At 41.9% G+C, this 20,354-nt stretch overlaps 1 protein-coding gene across 2 annotated transcripts in view; it reads left to right on the forward strand.

Annotated features, from left to right (window-relative positions):
• ADSL (adenylosuccinate lyase) overlaps positions 1–19,865 on the forward strand; it is a 46,500-nt gene extending 26,635 nt beyond the window's left edge. For both annotated transcript variants that reach the window (XM_073327026.2, XM_073327032.1), the window contains 9 exons: positions 11,087–11,258; positions 11,585–11,631; positions 12,153–12,243; positions 14,045–14,114; positions 15,276–15,423; positions 16,060–16,150; positions 16,714–16,803; positions 19,185–19,361; positions 19,729–19,865. In XM_073327026.2, the coding sequence (XP_073183127.1) occupies positions 11,087–11,258; positions 11,585–11,631; positions 12,153–12,243; positions 14,045–14,114; positions 15,276–15,423; positions 16,060–16,150; positions 16,714–16,803; positions 19,185–19,361; positions 19,729–19,815 (973 nt within the window). In that variant the 3' untranslated portion in view covers positions 19,816–19,865. The remainder of the gene's footprint in view (positions 1–11,086; positions 11,259–11,584; positions 11,632–12,152; positions 12,244–14,044; positions 14,115–15,275; positions 15,424–16,059; positions 16,151–16,713; positions 16,804–19,184; positions 19,362–19,728) is intronic.
• Positions 19,866–20,354: the final 489 nt, after the last annotated feature.

Raw genomic sequence — 20,354 nt, forward strand, 5'->3', positions numbered from 1 at the left:
TCCTGAAGAAGAGTGAAGAAAGCATCAATCCAAGTGTGACCCTAAGAGCCCCTTTATACTAACTGGCAAAGGGCACCTTCAACACACTGTGGTCAGAATATTTAGCTAGTGTCTTTAAGGTATCATATAAAAATTGGTGACACAGTGGTCATGAATATAATTGTGCAATGTACATACAGTTTATGTATAGAGCTATGTGTGTATGCTGGAAATAAGTTCTTGAAATATGTTTTGGAAGCAGTGAATAAACAAATCTGCCTTTGACAAAGGAATGTGGATCTGCCTGGCTTGATTACAGGCAGATGACAATGCAAGTACATTTACATACAAGGTAACAAAGCAATCAAGTTAACAAGTGGTGGTGGACACAGCCTGGTGAGCACATTGAGGAACACGTGAAAGTCTGAACCCCCAGGAAGGTTTCTTGGCTCTTCAGGCAGTGACCGTAGACTTTGGGAAATACAAGGAGAGCAAAAAGACATTCTATTTATCCATCACATAGGGAACAAAGGGGATAGCAGTCTCTGATTCTGTTAACTTTGGATCCTTCTGCCGAAAGGGCTGGAGATGATGCTAGCTTGATGTAAGTGAGAAAGCTGTTTAGACAAAGATTATAGCTTGCTAAAATTGAGTCTTGGACACTGAAAAGCATGTTTTGTTTGTAACCATTTCCTTGTTTTTTCTACTTAGTATCACTTAAATCTCTGTTCTTATTAATAGCTTATAGTAAAACTAATAAGTTTATCTCAGTGCTTTCATATTAAGGTAAAGAGTCTCTTTGAGTATTGGTGTATGTATGTCATCGCTGTCCTTGAACATCAGAACTAGGAAAGGGCCAGTGTGACATCATCCCCCTCTCCTGCCAACCCCCCAGTCTCTTGTATTTGCTCAGCTTAAGCTGTGTATGTATTATTGATATCAAGCATAGTCCTGGGAATAGTTACTGAACCATTGCCACAGATCCAGCAGGGGGAGCACTCAATTTTTTTTTTTAAATCTTCTGGAAATTGTCACAGGAAATGGAGAATTCACTGGCTAGGTGGACTTAAGTATACACCACCATCAGTACAACAATATTTAAAAGTAGATCAAATTTCTGTCCAAGTAACTCCTTGTGAATGGAAGACAGAATCATGGAACTGAGAAGATTTTGGGGAGGGCTGGGGAGGAAACCTATTAAGTTACATCTTGTCTGCCTTCTTGCTCAGCTAATGCAAGATTTCTCCATCCAGTTTATTCTCCATAACACTGCCCTGGCTAGTTTTAAATGTCACAAGCAATGGTGTTTCAGTAATTTCCAAAGAGTGATCTAATACGCCTTGCAGTTAGGCAATGTCTCCTGATAATCATCCTGAATTTCCTCTTGGGTCAGTTGAATTCAATTAATCCAATTCATACCATCTTGTGCATACAGTGAACCATTCTTCTTCCTTGCTGTCTGCCCCCTTCAAATTCCTGTTGGCTGTGATCATATTCTTAGTTGTCACTTAGGCAAGATGTACATTTTTAGTTTATTTTTCTAACAACTCTTTTTATTACATTTTTAAAATATCCACACACAGAAAAACATACAAACTATAAAGAACTTCTCATAATATATTAACCATTTGCTACCTAACCTTAACTATTACCTGAAATATTTAATTATATATAATCTGAACAGTTAAATTATAAATCATTTGTATTAAACAATTTACGAAAACAATTTTGATTATAAAAATCCAACTAGTTATAGTAAAATTATTAAAATAAGGTAAAGAATAGAAACAATATTCCGAAGAAGGGGATAGAGATGGTGAGGAGGGGGAACTCAGAGTGGGGCCCATGCTATTAATAGGATCATTCAGATACTAACAGGAAAGCATTCCATATCTGAGAATTTTTTCAGTATACAATTCTTCCCGTAGTTGCCAAGCTTATTATGTCTGTGCTCTAGTCTTCAGTTGTTGGCTGCTTTTTGATTTCCATTTTTGTAGTACGTTTAGCTTGTAACACAATTTTATTTAATAGGAAAAAAATAACTCTGCAGTTAAGTTCTGCCCAAAATATACAGGGATAGGAGCATTACCAGAGCACATGGGTTAAGTTAGCATCTGCTGAATTACAGTGCCAACATTTGTCTGATTTAGTGGCACCTGTTTTGAACAGTGAGAGGTGTCCAGTATTGCCTCCATTTTCTGCTGGATTAATCTTAAGTGGAGGTTCAAAAAGCAGTTCGGAGCACTGACTAAAATGTGTTTCCATTAGCAGAGAATAATTGGTCTAGTTCCTCCTTCTATTTCTTTTTTAGGGAATCCATGTTTAATTCAAATTTGCTGGCCAAGTATGTATATATAGTGTTGCCGTAGGTCTTGGCAATCTGGATAATATTTGGAGAAATAAAAGCAGTTCAGGTGGGTCAGGGTAGCTCAGGCATTGGGGCGAAACAGGTGGGAGACGGCATGTTTGAGTTGGCTATACTGCCGCCACTTCTTAGTCTCTAGACCAAACCTTCCTTTTATTATTCTAAAATGGAGGAAAGTATTATTTTCAATAAATTGATGGTCAAAATCCCTTTTCAAATCCATCTGGCCAAAGTTTCAAGTTACTTCAGATAGAGGCCTTGGTATATAGAAGGTGGCAGGGGGGAGTCTTTAAATTTCAAAGTGGTATGCCAAGTATTTCTGGCTGCCACAACAGTTGGTAATTGCTCTTTAGGGAATCTGTGGTAATCTGAGTGCAGCGCATTGGAATGGGTAAAGAATCAACCAATTCTGCCTCCACCTGGAGTCTGGGGCTGTACAGCACAAAGAACACAGCACTGTGCTGCTTGGCTAAAAATTGCCTTACCATAAACGGTGAAGTTAGGAGATCTAAACCAACCTGTATTGACAGAGGGCTTCTATCTTTGGAAGGATGTTCTGTTACAAGCACCCACAAGAAAGACCTGAACATGTTGTCGATTTCAGTAAAATAAAAGGAATATGTGGGAAGGGGGGAATTCAGAATAAAAAGTGTCCTGGGAAGTATCATTCCTCCACCCCCACCCCTGAAGGGAGAGGGGTAGTGCCTTCCATCTGTTTAAAATGTTTCCTGACTGCATGATTAATGGGGCTAGGTTAACCTTGACTATGTTTTTAATTTCCTTAGGGAACAAAATGAAGATCTCGTTAGATCTAGCTGGAAGTAGCTCTCCTATAGGGACATCTAAATGTCCCTATAGGAGAGCTACTTCCAGCTAGATCTAACGAGATCTTCATTCCTTCTGACTTACCCTAGTTAATCCTGTAGCCAGCGAATTTTCTGAAGCTATCTATCGTTTGTAATATTTGGAATAGACTGACCTGGGTTTTTAATAAATAGGATGTTGTCTGCATATAGAAGGATTTTTGTCACCAGAGTTCCTGATTTGATTCCTCGAATACCTTGTTTCAGAGTAGCAGCCGTGTTAGTCTGTATCCGCAAAAAGAAAAGGAGTACTTGTGGCACCTTAGAGACTAACCAATTTATTTGAGCGTAAGCTTTTGTGAGCTACAGCTCACTTCATCGGATGCGTGCAGTGGAAAATAGTGGGGAGATTTATATACATAGAGAACATGAAACAATGGGTGTTACCATGCACACTGTAACAAAAATGATCAGGTAATGTGAGCTATTACTAGCAGGAGAGCCGGGGGGGGGGGGCTGAGGGGGGGAACCTTTTGTAGTGATAATCAAGTGGGCCATTTCCAGCAGTTGATAAGAACGTGTGAGGAACAGTGGGGGGAGGGGGAGCGAGAGGGAGAATAAACATGGGGAAATAGTTTTACTTTCTGTAATGACCCATCCACTCCCAGTCTTTATTCAAGCCTCAGTTAGTTGTATCCAGTTTGCAAATGAATTCCAATTCAGCAGTCTGTCGTTGGAGTTTTTTTGTTCAAGAATTGCCACTTTTTAGGTCTGTAATCGCGTGACCAAAGAGATTGAAGTGTTCTCCAACTGGTTTTTGAATGTTATAATTCTTGACGTCTGATTTGTGTCCATTTATTCTTTTACGTAGAGACTGTCCGCTTTGGCCAATGTACATGGCAGAGGGGCATTGCTGGCACATGATGCCATATATCACATTGGTAGATGTGCTGGTGAACGAGCCTCTGATAGTGTGGCTGATGTGATTAGACCCTATGATGGTGTCTCCTGAATGGATATGTGGACACAGTTGGCAACAGGCTTTGTTGTAAGGATAGGTTCCTGGGTTAGTGGTTCTGTTGTGTGGTGTGTGGTTTTTGGTGAGTATTTGCTTCAGGTTGCGGGGGCTGTCTGGAAGGAAGGACTGGTCTGTCTCCCAAGATCTGTGAGAGTGATGGGTCGTCCTTCAGTTTAGGTTGCAGATCCTTGATGCGTTGGAGAGGTTTTAGTTGGGGGCTTAAGGTTATGGGTAGTGGCGTTCTGTTATTTTCTTTGTTGGGCCTGTCCTGTAGTAGGTAACTTCTGGGTACTCTTCTGGCTCTGTCAATCTGTTTCTTCACTTCAGCAGGTGGGTATTGTAGTTCTAAGAATGCTTGATCTTGAGATCTTGTAGGTGTTTGTCTCTGTCTGAGGGGTTGGAGCAAATGCAGTTGTATTGCAGAGCTTGGCTGTAGATAATGGATCGTGTGGTGTGGTCTGGATGAAAGCTGGAGGCACATAGATAGGCATAGCGGTCGGTAGGTTTCCGGTATAGGGTGGTGGTTGTGACCATCACTTATTAGCACTGTAGTGTCCAGGAAGTGGATCTCTTGTGTGGACTGGTCCAGGCTGAGGTTGATGGTGGGATGGAAATTGTTGAAATCATGGTGGAATTCCTCAAGGGCTGCTTTTCCGTGGGTCCAGATGGTGAAGATGTCATCAGTGTAGCGCAAGTAGAGTAGGGGCATTAGGGGATGAGAGCTGAGGAAGCGTTGTTCTAAGCCAGCCATAAAAATGTGGGCATACTGTGGGGCCATGCGGGTACCCATAGCAATGCCGTTGATTTGATTTGAATACCTTGGTGTTCCCTAATTAGTACTGCAAGTGGTTCTAATGCCAGATTGAATGGGAGTGGGGAGAGGGAGCATCCATGTCTACTTCCCTAAAACAGAACAAAGGTGGAAAATATTACGCTGTTTCTTAGGGTACGAGAGTTGGGATTGAAACATAACAGCTCTATGAAATAAAGGGTTTCCCCAAGTCAAATGTATCCAGGGTAAGAAACAGATATTGCTAGTTCATTCTGTCACGGGCTTTCTCTGCATTGGGTGAAGTGATTGCATGGGAATTTGTAGCATGTTGATGGAATGCCATAACATTAATCAACTGATGTGTTATCTGAACCATGCCTTCTTTAACAAATCCCCCCTGATTTGAGGTGAACCCTATCAGTTGTTACTTTTTCAAGCCTCTTAGGCAATATTTTTGAAAGTATTTTTATATCCGTATTGATTAAAGAGATGAGTCTATAGCTGTTACACTTTTGCGCTTCCTTACCCGGTTTAATTAGTACAGTATTTAGTGCTTACCTCATAGTAGAAGGTAATGTACATCTTTGTAAATGTACAACAGCTTAGGGTCCAGAATTTCTTTGAGATTTTGATTGAATTCTATCAGTAGGCCATCAGGGCTCAGGGTCTTGCCGAGACCCATTTCTTTCCTGGCCTTGATTATTTCCTCTGATTGCAAGGAGAGGCCAGCCTGCCCAGCTGCTCTTCTGAGATCTGTGGGAGGTTAAGAGTTTTAACAAAATTATTCAGTTCTTCTGGGTCAAATGGAATTTCAAAAATTGATCACTGATTGTGATTAGCAGTAACCTGCCCTTGTTCTGATTTGATTGATACTATTCGGGACTTTAACCTCTCACTTTTAATCTGTATGTAAGAATTTTCCCTGCTCTCTCCCCCGACTCTCGGTATGTTTGAGTCTAAAATGAGCAAATTTGGCTCGTGCTGAAGTCAGTCTGTTTTCTTTATACTAGGGCTGCCAAGTGATTTAAAAAATAAATCGTGATTAATTGCACTGTTAAACAACAATAGAATCTCACTTATTTAAATATTTTTGGATGTTTTCTACATTTTCAAATATATTGATTTGAGTTACAACACAGAATACAAAGTGTACAGTGCTCACTTTATTTATTTATTTTTATTACAAATATTTGCGCTGTAAAAAACAAGAAATACTATTTTTCAGTTCACCTAATACAAGTACTGTAGTGCAGTCTATTTATCATAAAAGTTGAACTTTCAAATGTAAAATTATGTACAAAAAATAACTGCATTCAAAAATAAAACAATGTCAAACTTTATTGCCCGCAGTCCACTCAGTCATATTGCTTGTTCAACCAAACACTCAGACAAAAAGTTTGTTCACAATGTCACCTGCAAGTGAGAACAGGCGTTCACATGGCACTGTTGCAGCTGGCATCACGAGATATTTACATGCCAGCTGCGCTAAAGATTCACATGTCCATTCATTCTTCATCCACCATTCCAAAGGACATGCATCTAAGCTGCTGATAATCCAAAGCAGTGTGCACCGACACGTGTTCATTTTCATCATCTGAGTCAGATGCCACCAGCAGAAGGTTGATTTTCTTTTTTGGTGGTTTGGGTTCTGTAGTTTAGCATATCTGGCACGTAAATACCTTGCAATGCCAAATACTTTGCAATGCTGGTTACAAAAGTGCCATGCGAATGCCTGTTCTCACTTTCTGGTAACATTGTAAATAAGAAACGGGCAGTGTTATCTCCCGTAAATGTAAACAAACTTGTTTGTCTTAGCGATTAGCTGAACAAGTAGGACTGAGTGGACTTGTAGACTCTTAAGTTTTGCATTGTTTTGGTTTTTTTAGTACAATTTTATGTAACAAAAAAATCTACATTTGTAAGTTGCATTTTCTAGCTAAAGAGGTTGCACTACAGTACTTATATGAGGTAAATTGAAAAATACTGTTTCTTATTTTTATAGTGCAAATATTTGTAATAAAAAAATAATATAAAGTGAGCAGTGTACACTTCGTATTCTGTGTAACTGAAATCAGTATATTTGAAAATGTAGAAAAATATCCAAAAATATTTAATAAATTTCAATTGGTAGTCTATTGTTTAACAGTGCGATTAAAACTGCGATTAATCTCTTTTCTTTTTTTGAGTTAATCACATGAGTTAACGGTGATTAATTGACAACTCTACTTTTAAGTTAACACTGGTATATGGAGTGGGAAAGGCCATCGTTGTCTCCTTTTAAGAAAATTTTGTCTTCTTTAAAATGAACTGCAGTCATCCCTCTCAGGCAGAGGCCTTCTTTTTAGAAACTTTTTTTTCTCTCTTTAATTATTTTTTGACCCACACATACTCCCTGCTCCATTCCTTGTGGCCTTACCACTCAGTACTTTCAAGGCCTCTCTTTTACTTGCTAGTTATTTCTTTAACCAAACTTAAGCCAACTTTAAGTCTCTAATTTTATATTTGCTCTACAGAGGAGTAGTTAGCACATTCTAAATCCATAGCTGTAAGTCATTCAGTTAATTCCAGGAGCCAATCCTGGCTAGCTCTCTTCCTACCTACTGAGTAGGAAATTATCCTACCCCTAATAAAAACTTAGTGTATCCCTTAGGGTGGATCAGGATCACTCTGTGTCACTTGTTTTGAAGAACAACAAAATTTCTTCAGTGACAAACATTTTCAGAACTATATCTTTCAAAAGAAAAAGTACAGTCTCCATCTTCTTCAAGTCCAGTTTGTTTTGGGAGGGGAAGATTGTAGTAACGCTGGTGCATGATCAGAGGTCATGATAGACTTGATTTCATTATTAAGCAGTGAGTACATCAGAATCATAGAAATTAAGAAATCTGTGTGTGAATATGTGGAATGTGGGGAGAAAAAAAAAGCAAAATCTTTCATTGTGGTGGTCTGCAACCAACATACATCTTTTAACCCCAGTTCTTCCATATAATCTTCTGTAATGTTTTTAGCATGTGATTGTATATGTTGGGGCCGGCCTCATTTATCTAAAAAAAGTGTCAAACAGCTCATTAAAATCTCCTGCTATGATGATTGGTTCTAGTGGGATATTAATTTTGGAAAAAAACTTGTTTAAAAACAATTGGATCATCTTTATTTGATCTATATACATAATCATACAATAATTAGGGTATATAGAGTCAGAGATCATAGCCTTCACCACCAAAAATCTACCTTCCTTATCTTTATTTACATCCAGAATTTGTAAATTGAGTCTTTTGTGAAACACTATTGCTGGACCTTTGACTGTGGAGGAGAAATTGTTAAATATCCATTCTCTCCTAAATTTCTCTGCCTCTAAGCCATTAAGGTGGGTTTTCTATAGGAAGATAATATCTGCTTTTACTGTTTTTGGATTAGTGATAATTCTTTTTCTTTTTAATGGGTGATTGACCCTTTTGATGTTCCAAGAAACACAAAATATATTATTAGCCCTAAAGAGTGCTTTTAGGTCAAATATCTCTCTATCAGGTGCCTGAATAGTGTCATTGCTTGGGCCATTGTTAATTCCAGATCTAGGAAAGTTATATCTAAGTTCCCCCTCACCACACCAGGGACATGAAAGGGAATGGAAAGGGGACAGAGTAAGACAGATCAGTGAAGCTAAAAGATTGATCATTTCTTTTTCTCAGTTTTTCTAAGTTTTCCAAAACTACATAATAAAAAATACATAACTTAGGTCCTGTTTCAGTTTGAATAAGTCTAGGAGGACTTACGAACATGTGCCTTGTCACTCTCCTAAAACACCCCACCCCCAACAAAAAAAAAAAAACCATGGTGTAACTGGATTCTTTCTAACATTTTAAAGAATAAATAGTTTCATTTCAGGGGAGGGCATGGTTTCTGAAGGAAGATTAGCATCTAAACTGAAGAACAAGTCTATAGTCATTTAAATCATATTCTGGCATAACTGGATTATCTGTAGATGAGTTCATAAGTAGAACAGTTCTTAAACTTTTCCCACTAGAGCTTTGTCCATGTTGGATTATAGTGTGAATGCCATTGCTCAATAGTTAATTACATCAGCAATGTAAATCAACATAACATATATTTCAACTCATTTTCCAAAAATAAAAACTAAAGAAAAGAACCTGAACTAATACTACTGAAAAAAAACTGACACTCATACTAACACATTATCAGTAATTTGGTAAATCGTACCCAGCAATAATAACTATTCTTGGATAGGTTTCAGAGTAGCAGCCTTGTTAGTCTGTATCTGCAAAAAGAAAAGGAGCTTATGCTCAAATAAATTTGTTAGTCTCTAAGGTGCCACGAGTCCTCCTTTTCTTTCTTCTTGGATAACATTTTAGAAGATCACATTTCTTTACAGTTGGGGAATTGAAAAGATTCATCCTTAAACTGAAATTTTCATTACATTGTTTAGATCTGGAATCCTGTAGGTTTAGGGGAAATGGATTGAATATTTCCAGATTTACTATAAACCTGAAATATAGAAAATTAAATGGGGATGAAGGAAAGTAAAATTGTTGATGCAAGGAGGGGTTGAAAAAGGTTCCAGGGGGAGGGAAGGTGCCTCTAATAGAAAACAAAATCACACATCTCTGTTGAGCCTTGCCAATCCATGCATGTAAAGAGTCCCCACATCGGGTGAAGCTGTTTACTTGGAGTCAGGGTCTCAAAGGTGGGTGTACCCCAGTACATTGGAATCATCAGGGACAGGGAGGTAGGGTAGATGTAGGCAAAACAGGTGTGGCCCTATTGTAGCACTCCAACTTCCCAGCAGCAGCAGCTGGAACCCGTGCCTGCTTTCCGAGTCCAGCTGGAGCGCCAGCAGGGGCATAATTCAGTTAAAGATGAGATCCTTGTCCCCACCATCTTGCTCCCCAGCTGTCTCCCTCTGCTGGTGAAACCAGGGCACTTCAAAGAAATGACACCTGGGAAGGAGGAGATAAAATGGTGGATTTGCCCTGTACAGTTTGTTGTTAGATTGAGAACTGAATTCTCTCACTGCAGTGACTGATCTGCTAATGTTGTTTTAATGCATCCTGGCTGTATTTTCTATGGCGTGGATAGATCTATTGAATGTAGTCCTCTCTTTCCACCACGTCCTTAGTGTAATCAAGGAAGATCATCAGCCTATGTCCCTTTCATGTTAGGTTTTTCAGTTCAGAGGCTTTTTTAAGAATGAGTTCCTTAGTATTGCATGTTTAAAATCTAACAATTCTGGCCTGGGGCTTTGCATTTGGAGAGGGTTTGGATGCAAAGGAGAGGTGGGCTCTCAGTATCTAAGTTCTGATCAAGAGAGAGGAGAGAAAAGCACGGGCCACATGGTAGGTAAAAATTCCACAGGCCTCCCTTTTCCAGCCCTTGTGGGAAACCTACAATTCTCAGATTTTCTCCATGATCTTCCCTTGAGATAATTAACCTTACATGTAGTGCTTTAATAGTTTTTTCCTCTTCCTTTGGGTTATATTCATAGTACTGACTGTGTCTTCTAGTAAGGAGATTCTAGCTTCCTCTAGTCCTAATGCCAAGCCTTGCAGATTAGCTTGATGTGTGCTAGTAATGTATTTGATCTCCCTTATAGCTTCAGATAGGTTTCTTAAAATAGTCTGTTCACTCAATTTGTTTTAGCTAGTCCATAATTTAATCTCCTGTCAGAGGGGTGGCCTCTCCCTGGTCAGCCATTTTGGCTGCAAGAGGACTGTCTGACCGCTTCTGCTTTCTAGGATGTTGCAGGAAGTCTGGAGATGGACCAGCATCCATAATGGTATTAAATTTAAAGAGTTGTGGAATAAGATCTGATGAATATTTGATTTAAAGAAGCTATTCGTTTGATGCTGGTTGTGTATTTCAGGAGGTGGGGAAAGGAGCTGCAAAACTATACCACCACCATCCCCCTAGTGGCTCCCAGATGTCCGTATATTTAGCTTTTAAATCTCTTTTCCATAACCTGGCCTTTCAGTTTCTTCGTTACTGTCTCTTATCTCAGACCCTTCAAATTTGAAAGGAAGGAGTCATGATGGTTCTCGTTACAGTGGTATCTGAGTGCCTGCCTTCCTAGCGAGGCTGTGCAAAGACTGTGTGCAGGTGGTGACACAATGACAATCTGCCTTGGTTACACTCAGGCCTGCACAGCTAACCACAGTGGGGAAACGCTGCTGCCTGTGGATCCAGGACCTGTGCATGGACCTGCGGAACCTGGAGCGGGCTCGAGACGACTTGCGATTTCGTGGTGTAAAAGGCACCACTGGCACCCAAGCCAGCTTCTTGCAGCTGTTAGAGGGAGATCATGATAAAGTGAGTCATCAATCCAGTGATCAAAATTCCCAGTAAGCGGGTTGAGAAGATTGACTTTGTGGGGGAGGAGAGGGTCTAGGTCGAATAAGCATGGACACAGTGGGTCACTATGAAGGTTCATTGGCAGAGCTCTGGGAGAGCAGAATTGTAATGGTGGGGGTGCTTCAGGACAGGGTTGAGGTGTGCTGGCAGAGCTCTAAGTGGGTTCAGAAGGGTGGGGGAGTTGAAGCCTTTGTATTTTTGTCCTCTGTCAGTATCCCTTGAACCCTGCATGTTTGACGCTTCAATCGCTACTTTCTGAGATTCCTGTCTGTTTTTCTCCTGAGGTGGAGGAGCTGGACAGGCTGGTGACTGTGAAGGCAGGATTTAAGCGGTATGTGAAAAGCTTGCTTATTTTGAACTCTAAAATATGCCAAGGAGAATTAATAGCCTGACACCTTCTCCCACTGTCCACAGCAACACAGGTTCTTCTATCCAGCTAACTTCCTTCCACTCTGTTGGGCTTACATTTAGAGAGCACTTTCACCTGATTCTGTTCCTTTCCAACCCACACTCCACAATGTAGCTCTGCGAAGGAAACTCCACCTCCCAACTAGGTCTCTGTTTCTACTTCTCTCCCTTACACATTTTTCACCCTGTCAAAGTATGGGCTCCTGTTCTTCCTCCCTTGTCACTGCATGCCAGCCCAAGGAGCACAGCAGCATGAATCAAGTGTCCCATCAAATGTGAATGAGAAGCCAGGAAGTCAAGTGAAGTATTGCAGGTCAAGCCACACATTGGTGTTAGCCAGGCAGAGCTCTGCAGCATTTGTGCCCCTGCAGCATGCATTCTCACTCAGTCCTATTTTAATGGTGCTGGTGTCCAGAGGGCTTTATCTTTGGTTTTTGTTTCCAGAGCTTATCTCGTCACAGGGCAGACCTACAGCCGCAAAGTGGATGTTGAAGTCCTATCTGTGCTAGCCAGTCTAGCAGCATCCATACACAAGGTGAGGTCCTTGTCTCCAAACTCAGTATGGAAGGGAAACATTGTCAGTCTAAGGGGGTTGGGGAGGGAGATCCTGATGTAGAACACTTTCCACAGGAAACATGAGTTGGAGTTCAGTGCTTAAATGTTCTCTGCTCTACCAGACTATTTCTTCACTGGATGTTTTGTCTCAGATATCAGAGCACCAGGAGAATCCCATACCTGTTTTCTTATTTGAGAGTGGTGGAAAGGGTAAGCACCTTTCTGTATACGGTGCTATAAAATCCCTCCTGGCCAGAGGCAAAACCCTTTCACCTGTAAAGGGTTAAGAAGCTAAGATAACCTCGCTGGCACCTGACCCAAAATGACCAATGAGGGGACAAGATACTTTCAAATCTGGAGGGGGGGGGACGGACAAAGGGTTCGTCTGTCTGGATGATGCGTTTGCCAGGAACAGATCAGGAATGCAGCCTCACAACTCCTGTTAAATTAGTAAGTAATCTAGCTAGAAATGCGTTAGATTTCCTTTTGTTTAATGGCTGGTAAAATAAGCTGTGCTGGATGGAATGTATATTCCTGTTTTTGTGTCTTTTTGTAACTTAAGGTTTTGCGTAGAGGGATTCTCTGTGTTGAATCTGATTATCCTGTAAGGTATTTTACCATCCTGATTTTACAGAGGTGATTCATTTACCTTTTCTTTAATTAAAATTCTTCTTTTAAGAACCTGATTGATTTTCTCATTGTTCTTAAGATCCAAGCGTTTGGGTCTGTGTTCACCTGTACCAATTGGTGAGGATTATTATCAAGCCTTCCCCAGGAAAGGGGCTTGGGGGGGATATTTTGGGGGAAGATGTCTCCAAGTGGGCTCTTTCCCTGTTCTGTGTTTAAAACGCTTGGTGGTGGCAGCATACAGTTTCAGGACAAGGCAAAGTTTGTACCTTGGGGAAGTTTTTAACCTAAGCTGGTAAGAATAAGTTTAGGGGGCCTTTCATGCAGGTCCCCACATCTGTACCCTAGAGTTCAGAGTGGGGAAGGAACTTTGACAGCAAGTAACATTAATTCACTTAGAAAGACTCTAAGGGGGGAGATCCCAAGCAAGATAGCAATCAAATTTGTGTTAAAGCTAATCCAGTTAGAATAAATGCCCTCTCTAATGGAACATGTTTTAAAATCTCACCATTTCCTCCCGCAGTACGTTCCTCCCATTGAATTGCTTCTCTCGCGGAGATACATCCTTGTGGGATTTTTCCTCTTTGATTATCCCCACGCTCTCCCTTGCCTGCACTTCTGACTTGTGGTAGTTTATCCTGTCTTATTTAGACTGTATGTTCTCTGGTCAGTGAACATGTCAGTGTTTAAGCACAATGTGGACTTAAATTAGTAAACATTGATACATAATTTATCTTCTCTCCCTTGACTGTTACTGAGTCTTGTCATATCTCAGTAGGACAAACATCCCTTCCTTCTTCCCGATTCTTTTGACTTGAGCTCTTTAAGTATAAATTAGGAAGTTTCAGAAAAATTGCAACCCCTATGGAAATTGGCCTCTGTCTTCTCTGAGGTGCTACCCTGTCAGGAAACCTGATTGCAGCTTTCTGGTTGTCTAATGTGGATATTGATGTGATTAATTTGTAATATTGATTGAACCTTAATTTTTTCATAAGAAGTCTGAAGCCTTAATTTTGGAGTTGCTCGCTTTTTGAAGGGAATTATTTTCTTTCCCCCAAGCTACTCCATGGACATAAACACACAGTGTCCTCGGACACACTACCTAATACCAGTGAGGACAGCTTTGTTCATTTGCTCTTGTTGCTTTTTTTTAGATCTGTACTGACATCCGCCTTCTGGCCAACCTCAAGGAGATAGAGGAGCCTTTCGAGACAGACCAGATTGGTAAGAGTGGCAGATGTTGATTCGTAATACATGTTCCAGTTAGCTTATCTTTTTGTTTGTCTCGGTGATCTCCGCACCAGCGCCTTCATCCCAGCAACAATAATGATGTCACTGGCATAAATTGCTTTTAATTAAAAAGTTAATTTTTTTAATCTGTCTGTGCCTGTCTAACAATTTATTAACAAGCAAAATCCAATGTTATGCCCAAATAAGTCAAAGTGCAGAAATAATAATGCCCTTGCTCCCCACCCCAGCACAGATGAGGGCCTGATTCTGAGAGGAGCGGAGCACTCTCCACTCCCATTAAAGTTAATTGGCTCAGTATTGCTGTCATTTGTATATTAACAAACTTGGAAGAGTAAAACCAGGCTGGAGCCTTGTACTGAAATCAGTCCCTGATGTAGCTGTGATGTATATAGAGAAGGGGAGAGAACTCCAGAGCTGTGAAGCTGGAACTGAGAAGGCCCAGCCACCCAAGTTGATGTTGTAGGATGAGTCAGCATTTTTGATCCTCACCCACGTCCGTTACCTCAGCCATACTAGAGCGACAGGCTTTTTAAATATTGACAGGTCGTTTTTTAAATATTGAATCCTCAGACTTTCAGTCACTATCGCTGCAGGTTGCTGACTTTCATGGGTAGGCCATTGAGCAGACATGCAAAATACAGCACACTAAAGTAGCTCATCCTCATTTTTCTTTTATATTGATAAAGTAATCTTTCAGGGTTAGGAGTTAAGGCCCCCACTTTCTCCTCTGCAGGTACAGATACAGTTCTGGTTCGGGGGAGGTGGTTTCGAAAAGACCTGCATAGTATGATGCAGTGTTGGTCCCAGAGTATTAGACAAGGTAGTATTAGACAAGGTAGGGGAGGCAATATCTTTTATTGGGCCAACTTCTGCTGGTAAGAGAGACAAGCTTTTGAGCTTGAAGAGATCCGTACAAGCTCAAAAGCTTGTCTCTTTCACCTCAGAAGTTGGTCCAATAAAAGATATTACCTCTCCCACTTTGTGGCTCTGCATAGTATGAATCAGACTGAAAAGTGAACAATGGATTTTTTTTTCTCTTGGGAAGGCCAGTATCTTTGATCTCTCCTCTTCTGTGTGTTTTGTCTCCTGCCCTCTTTTTACCATCCCCTCTCCCCATATTTTTCTTGCCTGCAGGTTCCAGCGCCATGCCTTACAAGAGGAATCCAATGCGTTCAGAGCGCTGCTGCAGCCTGGCTCGCCACCTGATGACTCTGGTCCTGAATCCACTCCATACAGCCTCCGTGCAGTGGTTTGAGCGCACCTTGGATGACAGCGCGAACAGGTCCATCCACGTGCTCCACAGCTGGCCAAGGGGAGGGTAGTGAGCAGAGAAATCCTAGTTTTTGATGAAATAAAGGAAGAGGCTGGCTTTAGAGGCTTAAAACTGGTTTGGGGTAAATGTTCTCCTCTCACTCAATGCAGTGCTTAGAAAGGGCTTGTAGGGAACAATACACTGACACATTTAGAATATAGTATTTTTAATCTACACCCCTCAATTCTGAATCTCATGCTGGCAGACACCACTTTATGAAAAGCAACATCATTAGAGGACATTGGGAGTCCAGCAACAGAGGCTGTAAACTGACTTCTCTCTTTGAGTAAGGCAATAATCAATGTTTTACACAGTAAAGATCCTCTGAAAAGGAGAACAGCAGTACCTGGGAATGGTGCAGTAGCCATGGGTAAGGGTAACACACTGCTCTTCTTGTCCTGGCCTGTCCCAACAGCAGGTGCTGTAGGTTGCTCCTAGCTTCCCCAGTTCTGGCCTGTCCCAGGAGGAAGTGCCTATAAAGAATAGTTCTGGCTGTTGGGAGGGGGAGTTGCCATCTAGAGAGACGTGTGCAGGTGCTAGGGGTTGAGTTAGGCTGCCTCATTCTTTTTTGCTAACCCAGACACCCTGGTTACGTTTGTTTCACAGGCGTGTGTGTCTGGCTGAGGCTTTCCTCACAGCTGACATCATACTGAGCACGCTGCAGAATATCTCCGAAGGACTTGTGGTGTACCCCAAGGTAAAGTAACAGAACTTATGTGCAGTCCTGCATCCCCGTTAGCACTGCGAGCCTGCAGAAGAAGCCATCCCACTCAGAGCATTGAATTCTTATCTGCTGGCTCAGTGATTATTCCTAAGGGCTGCCGAGCCAAGCTGTCCAGTTTCTCACCATGGCACTTTTCTTTGCTCTACAAAAATCAGAGGGCTCTTGAAGAAATTAAAACGCAACAAACTTAAAACAGATCAAAGAAAATACTGTTTTCTGAGGTACACGACTAACTTGTGGAACTTGCTGCCACAGGATATGGTTGAACGAGCTCTCTTACTAAGATTCAAGAAAGTGTAGGCAATTACATGAATGTGACTCACACCTGCAGTAACATTAGCTAGGATGAAATTTCAACATTTCAGTCTTATTATGTTTATTTCTAGATTGGGTCTGGAAAAGGTGGCTTTTGTTTTGTTTTTCCCCATTGTACAATTTGGGGCATCATGGGGCAGGAGTATGGCAGGAAATACCTGATCGGATCTACTGATTGTCCACTCCAGTGTGGTAGTGTCTGTTTCTTTTCATTTTTTTAGGTGATTGAGAGGCGGATCCGACAGGAGCTGCCCTTCATGGCCACAGAGAATATCATCATGGCCATGGTGAAAGCAGGGGGTAATCGCCAGGTATGTACCCAGTTAGGAGGGTCTGATGCTCACTACCAGGCATCATACTCTTGAGGAATGGGGGTATATAAAAATTTGGAATTATTTTCCCTCTCTCCGTTGGCAACTCCTTGGTCTACCAGAGCTGTTAATCTTATGATTATGTTGCAGGGCCAGTCTTCTCCCAGTCATTTGGGAAGGGAGCAGCTTGGGGGAATTCTTATTCATTGTTAGAAGCTCTGTGGGAGGGATATCTATCCACCTGTGATGTAGCGAGCTGTCCATTATTTATTATATTAGATTATGACAGCAGACTCTAATTCTTAATTGGTGGTTGCAAAGGCACCTAGTGCAGGATGGACGATTGTTTCTGGAACAAGTATGGCAAATTGAATACCTTTTGAAAACGAAAACGCTGGGGGAAATTACTGCTATAATGAAGATGCTAAATAAGGCTGTACCGAATGCCCATCCAGGTGACACCTCACTAGATACCTGCCCCACAAAATCAGTATAGTGCTTTTTTCATTACTCTTTACGATCCTTCAGCCAGTTTTTAATCTAGGAGACAGGCTTCATATCAGATCCATTTGATTTGAGTCTCTGTCTCACAGCAAGTGTTACTGAATATTCTAATACAATCCGAACACCATGACTGTATGTTCCCATCATCACTAGCTTTGTAGTTCAGTCTAAATCAGGTAATCAGCTTGCTTGGCAGGATTCATTCTTAATAAATTCATGCTGCTTATATTTCCACTTGCCTCTAGACAATAATTTCCCCCTAAATATTAGTTTCACCGTTTTATTATTGACAGAAATTAGACTTGCAGGTTGATAATAGTGAGTGGGATTTTCAGGTTGTTTAAGTGAGTTAGGAGCTTTCAATTGGACTTGTGTTCCTAACTCACTTAGACATTCCTGAACACTCCTCCCCTCCAGTTTGGCTTGGGCCAGTGTACTTGCTTTTTGTAACTTACTTAATTCCCTTAAGGGGCTGTTTAATTGCAGTGTAGACGTCTGGGGTCTGGCTGGAACCCAGGCTCTGAGACCCTCTCTCCTGGCAGGGTCCTAGAACCCAGGTGAAGTCCAAAATCTATGCTGCAATTAGACAGCCCCGCAAGCCCGAGTCAGCTGACATGGGCCAGCCCTGGGTTTTTAATTGCAGTGTAGACATACCCTTGGAGCTAACTTTATTCTTATTTATTAGTGAGCCTACCTTCTCTCTAGTACTATTTAGCTATAGTTAAATACAGTTATAATAAAATCTCCTGTTGTTCCCATTAAATCCTTGGACTAACTTCAACTTGTTCTGCTTTTGTGCTCTCTTTAATCCAAGTGATCTCCCACAGATCCTACCAGGGATGATCTTCTCTTTCCAAGCGAGGAGATGGGGACTCATTTGCCTGTATGGTGCTGGCACCATCACCCTCACCTCTGGACCCCATATAGAGTGCTCTAGATCTGCAGTGGGGAACTGAGCGGTCCACTGGAGGAGCAAGCGGGCCATTGGCAGTATGGGGGTGGGAAGGGCATTCGTCAAAAATAGTCATCTTAGGTGGTGGAGTCTGTTGACATGGCTCCACTGGAGCTACGTGGGTGGGGATGAAGGCCAGTGTGGAGGTACAGGGTCTTTGTGCAGACACCCGTGCCTGGCATTGGTTTTCCTAGGTTTGGAGACTGGCTGGCGCAGCCTTTTCCATTCAGGGGCATTTCTTTAAGGGAATCCTTATGGATGTTACCTCCCCCAGTGCCCCATCCTGTAGTATTTTCCTTGGAGGGGATATTTGGGGCCCTTTTTTTTTATTTTTTTCCAAATAAACCTTAACTCACTTTGGGTAACTGTGTTCTCCCTGCTTGCTAAGCTGGACAGTTTTCTTCTCTTCCTTTCCAAATTTGCAAATGTTTTGTGCTGTTAAACTTCTGCAATGTACCCTGCACCTCAGGGGCAATTAGTGGTGGATAAGGAATTCCTGCTTGCCCGGTTTATAGAATGCTTTGGGAACAGTCGTGATGATTTTCCAGCAACAGACCATAGATGGGTTAGAATTACTAACAGTATCCCACAGTGTGTTCCTAAGGAAGGGCTTGAGGGAGTGGAAAGAGTTCACCATCTTATTTTGTGGGTGTAGTATAACTAAACAAGGAATGTATTTATAATTCAGACCCTTCACCTCAGGGGGAAAAGTTTAAAGGATGCACTGTGCAGCGCACGTGTGCGCACACTGTGCTGTGGTGAAGCGGTGATTGGCCTTAAATAGCTATGATACAAACTTTAGCTGTTTCATTCCTATGCTATGGAATACAACAGCCTATGACCAACCTCTACCCTCCATACACCAGTGAGTCAGCTGGCTTGAGGTGTGCTGTGAGTAACGTGATGATGGCTCTCTTCCCCCTAGGATTGCCATGAGAAGATACGCATTCTTTCCCAGCAGGCAGCTGCTGTTGTGAAACAGGAAGGGGGGGATAATGACCTCATTGCTCGGATCCGTGCTGACCCCTACTTCAGCCCCATCCAGGGACAACTGGAGAGCCTCTTGGAGCCTACCTCCTTCACTGGACGTGCTTCCCAGCAGGTGAGGTTGCAGGAAGCAACTTAAGGTGTTATGGGGCATCATGCCATAAATTATCCAAACCATGTCCCTTTATGTGTCTGAGACAATCCACTTTCTGTATCTCTGCCACTTTCTCTACAGGACTGGATCTCTGCCCATCCTTCTAAAGGAAGGAGGGGTTACCACTTTCTTAGCCACATAAGGCATCCCTTCCCTTTTCTGTCCATCTCAGTTCCCTTCTATCTCCCCCGTAGTCTTCGATCGTTGATTTGCTGGGTGATTGGGTCTGTGAGACTGAGACCTTGGGGCCCCAAGCTGGAGCTGAATGAAGCACAGAGAAGAACCCATTTGGTTTTCTAACTTTCCCTTCTTCTTTCTCCTTGAGCAGGTGGCGAGGTTCCTGAAGGAGGAAGCTTGCCCAATGCTGATCCCATACCAAAGCAAGATGGGTGTGAAAATGGAACTGGCACTTTAGATATGGATGTATAGGGGTGTGAGAGATATTAAAAGCCTTAATAAACCAAATCTATTTACTGTGTCTGTACTTGTAGGTGTCTGTACCCTGGGTGTGACATAGCCACCCCAGGGCTCACACTCACGCTTCCCAGATATGTGGTGGCACTGCTTATTCTGGGTCTGCTGTATAGCCAGCCACCCTCTCCTTTGTGTTGGGGTTGCTGGGAGGAGGTTGGCATAATGCCCACGTTTGTTCTGGTTTTGCAATGACCAAACTAGAGTGACAACTCCATCACACACATTCTCCTCTCTTCTTATGATATGTTTCAAGCGGATTAAGTAGGCAGTACTAGGGACTCGGTTGCATCTACAAATTTATCATCAGTTGAAGGGCCTGGGCAAAGGGAAACCCCAGCTTTCTTGTCTCATTTGTCTGCTGTTAAACTATTGTCCACAGAGGTGCCAAGGTATTGGTGGGAGCTGTTTCCTTGGAAGTGGCTGTGGGAGGACTATGATTTTGATTTCGTCACTTAACACCTGCTTTGGCTAGATGATTAG

The sequence above is a fragment of the Lepidochelys kempii genome, chromosome 1 (assembly GCF_965140285.1).
Source record: "Lepidochelys kempii isolate rLepKem1 chromosome 1, rLepKem1.hap1, whole genome shotgun sequence".
Classification (NCBI taxonomy): Eukaryota; Metazoa; Chordata; order Testudines; family Cheloniidae; genus Lepidochelys; species Lepidochelys kempii.